The sequence below is a fragment of the Hyperolius riggenbachi genome, chromosome 2 (assembly GCF_040937935.1).
Source record: "Hyperolius riggenbachi isolate aHypRig1 chromosome 2, aHypRig1.pri, whole genome shotgun sequence".
Classification (NCBI taxonomy): domain Eukaryota; kingdom Metazoa; phylum Chordata; class Amphibia; order Anura; family Hyperoliidae; genus Hyperolius; species Hyperolius riggenbachi.
Genome location: NC_090647.1, coordinates 163571038 through 163582547, shown reverse-complemented (window position 1 = coordinate 163582547; position 11510 = coordinate 163571038). Strand labels below are relative to the sequence as shown.

The 11510-nt window shown below is 44.3% G+C and overlaps 1 protein-coding gene across 1 annotated transcript; it reads right to left on the bottom strand.

The window, feature by feature from the left end:
• Positions 1-7525: 7525 nt before the first annotated feature.
• Positions 7526-9724, bottom strand: KBTBD7 (kelch repeat and BTB domain containing 7). Its single transcript, XM_068267806.1, has one exon. It carries the CDS (start codon positions 9669-9671, stop codon positions 7800-7802), a length of 1872 nt encoding a protein of 623 aa, XP_068123907.1. The 5' UTR covers positions 9672-9724; the 3' UTR covers positions 7526-7799.
• Between the last annotated feature and the right edge of the window lie 1786 nt (positions 9725-11510).

Below are 11510 nucleotides of genomic sequence, written 5' to 3'. Positions count from 1 at the left end.
ATCAAATTATTGATTCAACCCCTCAATCTGATGGGAAATTGAAGGGTGTGTACAAGGTATTATGATATTGGAGCTTTAAAGTAATACATAATGGGCAATTATACATAAAATCCATTTTGGGATTGCTGGAACACCTTAGTATTACGGCTTAGAAGTTCTTTAACCACTTCCCCCCAAAGGCGTTTTTACCCTAACGGACAAGAGCAATTTTCACCTTTCAGTGCTCAATGCTCATCCCTTTCATTTGCCAATAGCTTAATCACTACTAATCACAATTAAATGATCTACATCTTGTTTTTCTCACTACCAATTAGTCTTTTTGGGGTTGATATTTTCAGTAATTACTTTATTTTCTATGCATTTTAAAGGGAAAAACAAGGAAAAAATGCACTATTTCTCCAATTTCATCCCCTATAGCTTTAATATTAACACTGCTACTGTACATACAACCCACACATTTAACTGCCTATTTATCCTGGTTATTACAAGATTTGAATTATGTCCCTAGTACAAAAATATGATGACAATATATTATTTGGAAATAAAGGTGTATTTTTTCCATTGTGTGTTTTTTTTTTTTACTGATCTCACGTGCACGGGAGGCGCGGGAGCGTGCACATCGGTAACAGTGCTGCTTGACTTATAAAAACATCCTAGAGCCGTTAAGAGACTCCAGCAGGACGTTTTAATACGCCTGCTTGTCTTTAAGTGGTTTACCACTTAAGGACTGCAGTCATAAAACCCCTTAAGGACCAGAGCCTTTTTTTCCCATTCAGACCACTGCAGCTTTAACGGTTTATTGCTCGGTCATACAACCTACCATCTAAATGAATTTTACCTCCTTTTCTTGTCAGTAATACAGCTTTCTTTTGGTGCTATTTGATTGCTGCTGCGATTTTTACTTTTTATTATATATTCATCAAAAAAAGAAATGAATTTTGTCAAAAAAATATGTTTTTTTACTTTCTGTGCTGACATTTTTCAAATAAAGTAAAATTTCGGTATACATGCAGCACAAAAAAATGCGGACAAACATGTTTTTGATAAAAAAAAACCCCATTCAGCCTATATTTATTGGTTTGGGTAAAAGTTATAGCGTTTACAAACTATGGTGCCAAAAGTGAATTTTCCCATTTTGAAGCATCTCTGACTTTTCTGACCATCTGTCATGTTTCATGAGGTGCTAAAATTCCAGGATGTTATAAATACCCCCCAAATGACCCCATTTTGGAAAGAAGACATCCCAAAGTATTCACTGAGAGGCATGGTGAGTTCATAGAAGATTTTATTTTTTGTCACAAGTTAGCGGAAAATGACACTGTGACCAAAAAAAAAAAAAAAGTTTCCATTTCTTCTAGCTTGCGACAAAAAAAAAATGAGATCTGCCACGGACTCACTATGCTCCTCTCTGAATACCTTGAAGGGTCTACTTTCCAAAATGGGGTCATTTGTGGGGTGTGTTTACTGTGCTGGCATTTTGGGGGGTGCTAATTTGTAAGCACCCCTGTAAAGCCTAAAGGTGCTCATTGGACTTTGGGCCCCTTAGCGCAGTTAGGCTGCAAAAAAGTGCCACACGTGGTATTGCCGTACTCAGGAGAAGTAGTATAATGTGTTTTGGGGTGTATTTTTACACATACCCATGCTGGGTGGGAGAAATATCTCTGTAAATGACACATTTTAGATTTTTTTTTACACACAATTGTCCATTTACAGAGATATTTCTCCCACCCAGCATCGGTATGTGTAAAAATACACCCCAAAACACATACTACTTCTCCTGAGTAAAGCGGTACCACATGTGTGCCACTTTTTTGCACCCTAACTGCGCTAAGGGGCCCAAAGTCCAATGAGTACCTTTTAGGATTTCACAGGTCATTTTGCGACATTTGGTTTCAAGACTACTCCTCACGGTTTAGGGCCCCTAAAATGCCAGGGCAGTATAGGAACCCTACAAATGACCCCATTTTAGAAAGAAGACACCCCAAGGTATTCCGTTAGTAGTAGTATGGGGAGTTCATAGAAGATTTTTTTTTTGTCACAATTAAAGAGACTCTGAAGCGAGAATAAATCTCGCTTCAGAGCTCATAAATAGCAGGGGCACGTGTGCCCCTGCTAAAACGCCGCTATCCCGCGGCTAAACGGGGGTCCCTTCACCCCCAACCCACCCCCCGCAAAAGTGTGTCGTGAAAAGGTCGCTGGCTGTCTCTTCCTGGAGGCAGGGCTAACGGCTGCAGCCCTGCCTCCAGTCGCGTCTGTCAGCGGCGCATCGCCGCCTCTCCCCCGCCCCTCTCAGTGAAGGAAGACTGAGAGGGGCGGGGGAGAGGCGGAGATACGCGCTGACAGACGCGCGTGGGGCAGGGCTGCGGCGGTTAGCCCTGCCCCAACCAGGAAGCGCTCCCCCGGTGTATCGAGGGGGATTTGGGGGTGAAGGGACCCCCGTTAAGCCGCGCTATAGCGGCGTTTTAGCAGGGGCACACATGCCCCTGCTATTTATGAGGTCTGAAGCGAGATTTATTCTCGCTTCAGACTCTCTTTAAGCGGAAATTGATTTTAATTGTTTTTTTTTTTCACAAAGTGTCATTTTCCGCTAACTTGTGACAAAAAAAAATCTATGAACTCATCATACTCCTAACGGAATACCTTGGGGTGTCTTCTTTCTAGAATGAGGTCATTTGTGGGGTTCCTATACTGCCCTGGCATTTTAGGGGCCCTAAACCGTGAGGAGTAGTCTTGAAACCAAATGTCGCAAAATGACCTGTGAAATCCTAAAAGGTACTCATTGGACTTTGGGCCCCTTAGCGCAGGTAGTGTGCAAAAAAGTGCCACACATGTGGTACCGCTGTACTCAGGAGAAAAAGTATAATGTGTTTTGGGGTGTATTTTTACACATACCCATGCTGGGTGGGAGAAATATCTCTGTAAATGACACATTTTAGATTTTATTTACACACAATTGTCCATTTACAGAGAGATTTCTCCCACCCAGCATGGGTATGTGTAAAAATACACCCCAAAACACATTATACTACTTCTCCTGAGTACGGCGAAACCACGTGTGACACTTTTTTGCAACCTAGGTGCGCTAAGGGGCCTAACGTCCTATTCACAGGTCATTTTGAGGCATTTGGATTCTAGACTACTCATCACGGTTTAGGGCCCCTAAAATGCCAGGGCAGTATAGGAACCCCACAAGTGACCCCATATTAGAAAGAAGACACCCCAAGGTATTCCGTTAGTAGTATGGGGAGTTCATAGAAGATTTTATTTTTTGTCACAAGTTAGTGAAAAACGAAAGTTTGTGAAAAAAAAAAAACAATAAAATAAAATCTTCTATGAACTCTTCATACACCTACCTTGGGGTGTCTTTTCTAAAATGGGGTCACTTGTGGGGTTCCTATACCGCCCTGGCATTTTACGGGCCCAAAACCGTAAGTAGTCTGGAAACCAAATGTCTCAAAATGACTGTTCAGGGGTATAAGCATCTGCAAATTTTGATGACAGGTGGTCTATGAGGGGGCGAATTTTGTGGAACCGGTCATATGCAGGGTGACCTTTTAGATGACAGGTTGTACTGGGCCTGATCTGATGGATAGGAGTGCTAGGGGGGGGGTGACAGGAGGTGATTGATGGGTGTCTCAGGGGGTGGTTAGAGGGGAAAATAGATGCAATCAATGCACTGGGGAGGTGATCGGAAGGGGGTCTGAGGGTTTGGCCGAGTGATCAGGAGCCCACACGGGGCAAATTAGGGCCTGATCTGATGGGTAGGTGTGCTAGGGGGTGACAGGAGGTGATTGATGGGTGTCTCAAGGTGTGATTAGTGGGGGGAATAGATGCAAGCAATGCACTGGCGAGGTGATCAGGGCTCGGGTCTGAGGGCGTTCTGAGGGTGTGGGCGGGTGATTGAGTGCCCTAGGGGCAGATAAGGGTCTAATCTGATGGGTCGCAGTGACAGGTGGTGATTGATGGGTAATTAGTGGGTGTGTAGAGGAGAGAACAGATGTAAACAATGCACTTGGGAGGTGATCTGACGTCGGGTCTGCAGGCGATCTGATGGTGTGGGTGGGTGATCAGATTGCCCGCAAGGGGCAGGTTAGGGGCTGATTGATGGGTGGCAGTGACAGGACATGATTGACAGGTGATCAGTGGGTTATTCAAGGAAGAACAGATGTAAATAATGCACTGGCGAATTGATAAGGGGGGGTCTAAGGGCAATCTGAGCATGTGGACGGGTGATTGGGTGCCCGCAAGGGGCAGATTAGGGTCTAATCTGATGGGTAACAGTGACAGGTGGTGATAGGGGGTGATTGATGGGTAATTAGTGGATGTTTAGAGGAGAGAACAGATGTAAACAGTGCACTTGGGAGGTGATCTGATGTCGGGTCTGCAGGCAATCTGATGGTGTGGGTGTGTGATCAGATTGCCCGCAAGGGGCGGGTTAGGGGCTGATTGATGGGTGATTGACAGGTGATCAGGGGGGATAAATGCATACAGTACACAGGGGGGGGTGTCTGGGGAGAATCTGAGGGGTGGGGGTGATCAGGAGTCCCCAGGGGGCAGTTTAGGGACAAAAAAAAAAAACAACAGTGTTGACAGATAGTGACAGGGAGTGATTGATGGGTGATTAGAGGGGTGATTGGGTGAAAACAGTGGTCTGGGGGGTGGGCAATCAGGGGGCAGATCAGTGTGTTTGGGTGCAGACTAGGGTGGCTGCAGCCTGCCCTGGTGGTCCCTCGGACACTGGGACCACCAGGGCAGGAGGCAGCCTGTATAATACACTTTGTAAACATTACAAAGCGTATTATACGCTTTCTATGCGGCGATCGTCGGGTTAACAACCCGCCGGCGCTTCCGATTAGCCGGCGGGTTGACGACGCAGGTGGGCGGAGTCTATTGCCGGAGGATGTGCGCGCATCCCAGCGCGCGATCCCCGGCAACACAGTGTCCCAGGACCCGACGCCAATCTGCGTTACGTGGTCCTGGGGCTGCCACTTTGCCGCCGCCAATGTGCAGTGGGCGGTCGGCAAGTGGTTAAGGTGGCTATGGATGGTTTAATAAAGGGACCGATTTTATTAGATTGAATAGGCCTGAAAATAAAAATCGGCCTTCTGCAACAATGAAGCGTTGTGATTAGTTAGTGTCTTGGCTGCCTGCTTCCCTCCCATCTCTGATGGGAATGCAAGGACAACACTGGCTGCCATCAGTAACCAATGTAAAGCCAGGTTAGAGCTCACTTAGCAAACCCAGCACTCAACCAGAGAACAAGGCAGGCTAGCAAGGTCAGAAAACGCCTGCAAAATACCCTGGCCAAACACCTGTCTAATAAGGTAACGCACACTACTGTCCAATACTGTTGTATTTATTTGTATCATATGCTGAGATTTCATCCTGTATCACAAAGTGTTATCAATGTCACAATTTGCAAAAAGGTTGTACAATTTTCTCATCAAAAAGCAGGGTGAGTCAGTCATTCTCAATCAATTGTGAGCAGCAGACAAATAAAACACTGATTTGTCACCGTGGTTTTCAACTGAGGCCATGTCGATATATACATTTTCTAATCATTTAACCCAAACCTGAAGCGAAAATAAACTTATGAGATAATGAATTGTATGTGTAGTACAGCTAAGAAATAGAACTTTAGTAGCAAAGAAAAGAGTCTCGTATTGTTTTCCAGTACAGGAAGCCTTAAACAAAAAAAAAAAAGTTATCAGTTATCTATTCAAAAGAGATTCTCTGAGCTCTTCGGACAGGACAATCGTCCTGTTTCTTGAAGTACTTAAACAGCTAAGAAACAATGAGAGACAGCTTGAGACAATGTTTTACTGCAGGAAAGTTCAAAGAGTCATTAGCTCTGCTCAATTTTATCATTTAAAATAGAGAGCGTGGTTTGTAAACTGCATATATATGAGAATGACGACATGTTAAAGAAAAAAAAAAAAAAAGCTATATAACTGAAAATAGAGACTTTTCTTTGCTACTTATGTTCTATTCAATATTTGTACCACACATACGATTCATGCTCAGGTTTGCTTTAATTCTAAATCAAGGATCTGCTCATGTACCAATAGTCTGACTATTGAAACCTGATTAGGCTCTATCATGCAGAGTGGTGCATTGCTCAGCTCTCCTTCTTACTGCAAGTATGCAAGCAATTACCCGTTGCAGCATGGTTACAGGGTTGCGGACACAGCACAGGGTTGCGGACTCATGCCTCTTCGGCTAACAAATGCAGTGAAGGCAACTTGAGCAGAAGCTAAGAGGGGATACGAGTTGCTAAGGAAAAGCTTTTTTTATTTTGGTGCAGTCTTTACTCCATATAGTTGAAAGCAGTATTGGACATTTTCTAATACGGCTTCCCTTGTGCAACTGAAACATGACTAAGCAATTTATCAAGTTAAATGAGCCTACTAGCAGCATGTTAGTGCTTTGCACACCTCCTGCTTGTAATAACAGGAGCAAAGGCATTCTCTCAGCACCCATGTACTCCTATATCGAATCAGATCAACCTATGTATAAAAGTATAACTAGGCCATACCCTCCATTACCGATAAACCAAAATCAGACAACTTTGTTATTTAAATGATTTTACGTTTGTATGATCTAACTACATAAACATTGTATAGGTTACAAAAATAGGGTCTAGCGTTGGCAGCTGTAAATGGCCAGATTAATAAAATGTGCATCAGCGTGATCTTCATATTTATTGCTATACATTTTCAGGCCTGGGAACAAAGTTTTCTTGGAACATAAAACTTAACACGATTAATATCCAAATAATAAAGGCAAAAATTGTAATCACATCCAAAATTTTGGGACCCCTAAAAGACATTACTGTACCAGAATTTCAACAATACTACAAAAAAGGTTTTCTTTTTTTTTCAGATCTTCCTATTCTTGGGGGGGGGGGGGGGGGGGGGACACTATCAGGAGTCATATTTTTTCAATGATACACAAACATATACACAAAAACAGGGCACTCAGAGGCTGATGTACAACATCAATCATATTAAAAGTCAGTCATTGAAAAGGCTTTATAGGGAATATCAAAGGTAACTGGTAGCGTTGCTCATTATGAGTATCTATGTCCTCGTAATCGAAATTTAAATGAGTTCAGGCTACCCATTGCTGGGGAGGATAAGTTACTCAGGTGCCGATGCGCTAGATTCGCATTCCACATCTCCCCATGCTTCATTCTTCAACCTGGAAGATGGAACAATGGGAGTGATGTGGAACGTGAATGGAGCACATCGGTGCCTGGTTAACCTCCCCTTGGCTGTGGGCAGCCTGAATGCATTTAAATTTCCATTACAAGTAGCCACAAGGATGTAGGTACGCATAGTGAGCATTGCTAGTAACTGGTACATTTCAAGTAGTGCTTCCTGGGTCAATCTTTCAAACACACAAAAAAAGGAAGTAACTGGGTCTCGACCTGGATTTTGCAATTATAGCTTTGGCTTTATTAGCACCATAGTAGCATAGTAGCTGTCTGCTACTATGGTGCTAATAAAGCCAAAGCTATAATTGCAAAATCCAGGTCGAGACCCAGTTACTTCCTTTTTTCGTGTGTTGGCTTCCCTCACCCTTGGTGGATCGGGGTGCTACTGGTCGACTCCCTGGTATACTAAGTTTGTGGTTGAGCCCGGAGACACTGCTTTTTCTTCAATCTTTCAAACAACCTATCAACTTGCAGGATCCTCTGATAAGGATCGAGAAGAAATACTGCTTCTTCTATTTGTAGAGCCTGAGGATTAGAAACAGTCATCAATAGAAATCTGTTGTGCGCTTGCTATTGCCACTCATCACCACTCATCCTCTGAAAAAGAGCTTAGGCTGTCCGATTCAGAATCCAGATCACTGAAGCCATCCATCCAGTCAGTACTGGATTCACTACGTATGTCCTCTTCCTCGGTGATGAAGCTTTGCCCTGGTTCCAAGCATGATGGATAGACACGGCCAGAAAGGGAGATAAAGTCTGTGTCATAATGTAGAAGACCTAACATGGTACCAATGTTTATCCAACGGTCATTAGTTACATCATACTCATGTACGGTCACGCGGTTCTTCTTCCATTGAACAATGGTGGAGGTAATAAGCAGGAGTCTGGAATCATGTCTTACAATCTGGTAATTGCTTGTATTTCCTTCAGCAGGTATTGGACAGATTCGCCGCCATTCCCCTCTGGCTGGATTGTAGGCCTTTATCATAGGAATATCACAAATGCAGTAGATTTCATCATTGAAGACACAGGCTTCCTGGAAATCACGCCGCTTTAAGGAGGCACAGTTCAGCCACTGGTTGCAGGCAGGATCATAGCACAGCATCCTTTTGTTACTGATAGCATATAGGTGATCCTTACATGTCACTAATTCAAAGGCATAAAAAGAATGAGGCACTGGAGCAACCAGCAACCACTCATTCCTCTGCACACTATAGCACTCTACCTCTTTGATCTTGGCACTTGTGGATGGGACATGCCCACCTACAATATAAACATAACCATTAAGATAAGCCACATCCATGCCTTCTCTGCTTAACAGTCTTTCAGCTAAGAGCTTCCAGCTGTTCTGGACTGGGCTATAAACCCACAGATGCTTTGTAGATTGAGTTGCCAAGTATATCTCATTCTCTGATGAGACACATACAGCGCATGAGGTTACTGCTTTGCCCTGTGCCAAGTTAGCAAGTGGAGAAGGTATTGTATAAATGTCACCAGAATAAGGATCATAGCACAAGAAAGGTTCCTTACGGTGACCAAAGAATAAGACCATTTCTTTGGCCAGCATACCAATTCTACGGACTGGACTAGTCTCTTGACAAGGCATTGCACATGCTGCATGTTTGTCATCTTTGCCCGGTAGTACTGAGTCTAAAAAGTGCATACAGTATTTGTGGACAAATGGCTTGGATCTAAGGCCTTCAAGATACACTTGATCTTTATTTGTAAAGTGTTGCCAGCGGACACAACTCAAAACCTCATGACATGCATCTGCTATCTCCTTTGGATTGTCTTCTAACCAGCGCAAAGCCACATTGCACACCACTCGCTCACTGACAACGTCCAAGGTGTCCATGGACAACACAGCTTTCAGCTGCGCAACACTGAGTTCACAAAGTTCATCAACAAGAGCCAGCTGCTCAAAATGGCGGGCCATAAAGGCCAGAGAGCTCAACCTAAGTTCAGGGTGATCAAAGGCATCGGCAAAGCGTAGAATGCTAGCGCAGTTGTGCAGATCCAGGTGGCGGGCGAGGTAGTTTGCACACGCTTGTCGTACATACTCCAGCTGTAGCATATCAGCAGCAGCATAGAGGCCCTGCACATTGGCCTCTGTCACTGTCACTTTGCCTGTGTAGCAATATTCCAGAATGAGGGCCATGGACTCTGGGCTGACATCGTGCAGGGTGACCTCCTGCTGTTTGCTCTCATACAGCCCTCCAGTGAACATGCTCCTGAAGTACGGGCAGGATGCAGACAGCACATTGCGGTTACAGCTAAAACTCCGGCTGCTCTCAGGCTCCTCAAAGCCAGACTCGCCAAACACACGCAGGGTCACATCACACAGCAGCTGCGAGTCGTAGAAGGACTTCAGCTGCGCCAGCAGAGAGGAGGCGTGAGCCGGGTCCTCCAGCACTTCCGGCCCCGAAAACAAGCTGGACACCCCACAGCCAGACATGGCACCGATCACCTAAGCACGACCACCGTACAGCCCCCCACTTCCTGCCAACCATGACGTCATCGCGTCGCTCACGTGATGCGTCGCAGGGAGCAAATGATATCCCGTCTTATACGCTAAGGCGGTGCTTCCAAGTACTAGTAGCATTCCCTGCAGCGCTGGTAGAGAAGATGCTTTGCGGCTGATCAGCCGTACCAGGGAACGACACATGGCCGCTCAGATTTCCTTTATCACGTGTAAATAGTACACGGCCAACCAACACTGACACACCTGTCATACCTCTGCTGTGTACTAAAGCCTGGTACAGACACATTCAATTGTGTTTGACCAACTTCGATGTAGTTTGTATGAAGGTTCGCTTACAGCCAAATTACAGCTCTGCTGGTTCCCGAGATGATAGATTACAGAAACCTGTCTTGTGTACCAGCGGGGCTGGGGGATCTACAATTTGGCACAAAGGTAGTTCAGCAGGGTCAGGGATTAGAGTGTGAGCTCCTCTGAAGACACTTGGTGACATGACTATCTATGTACTCTGTAGCAGAAGATGCCACTGCTATATAAATACATACTATGGTAGGGCATTACAGTATGTCTGTGGTAAGATTAGATTGGGATCTCCTCTGAGGACAGTCAGTGACATGACTATGTACTCTGTAAAGTGCTGCACAAGATGTCAGTGCTATAAAATACATAATAATTATATGGTAGGACATTGGACTGACTATGGTCGGGATTAGAGCTCCTCGGAGTACAGTCAGTGACATGACTATGTACTGTGTTATGCTAGGTACACATGATACAATTTTCTGTTAGATTTACCTGCCAGATCAATTTTTTCCAATATGTCCAATCTTCGATCGATTTCCATATAAGTGAATGGAAATCAAACAGAAAATCGATCGCAATTAAGATCGGAAAAAAATCAGTCTGGCAGGTAAATCTAACAGAAAATTGTATCGTGTGTACCTAGCATTAGGTGCTGCAGGAGATAATATGGTAAGACATTAGACTATATACAGAATAGGTTGAAGGAGCACCCTCTAGACGAACTCAGTTGGCGTGCCATGACTCCTACACCTGTGTCCTCAGGAGTACACTCGATATCTTCAATGAAGAGTCGGCACCACCCAAGTAGTTGATAGCTCCTTAATGTGTGGGCTGCAATTTTTATTATTATTTTTATTGCAGCCCACACGTTAAAAGAGCTATAAACTACTTGGATGGTGCCGTCTCTTCATTGAGGACATTAGACTATGACAGGAATAGATGAGCTCCTCTGAGGACTGAGTAACATGACTATGTACTCTGTAAAGTGCTGCAGTTGATGTCAGTGCTACGTACAGGGCTGTGGAGTCGGTACAAAAATCATCCAACTCCGACGCCTTAGTTTATCCACATCAGCATCAAAACAGTATAGTTTTCAATTACCATCGTCCTTAAGTAGTTAAGGGACGTGCGTGTTTATTTATATATAGCGCCGACATAATACGGAGCGCTGTACAGTAGAGATGGTAAGTCCGGATCTTTTCAAGGATTCGGATCATTCGAATCGGATCATTGAAAAGATTCGGATCTTTGATCATCATCATCATTTTACTAGGGAAGCAGACTGGGGGTGAAATGACTAGCAGGACAGGACTTTCCTGCACTGTACATTCTGTTCAAGACTGGCTGCTCGTATAGCAAGCTATGTGTCAACTTCAGTGAAATATTTTACTTTTGGTTCTGTTTTAAGACATGATATGTAGACTCCTCCAGGATGATAAGATAACCTTTCCCCACCTAAAGAGAGAGGTTTAGCAAGCAAGGGGCCTTATCCCCTCCAGAGTTAAAGGGATT

Bases quoted from the DNA above. Each gene is read 5' to 3' on its own strand.
- KBTBD7 (XM_068267806.1), bottom strand. From the start codon at position 9,671: ATGTCTGGCTGTGGGGTGTCCAGCTTGTTTTCGGGGCCGGAAGTGCTG.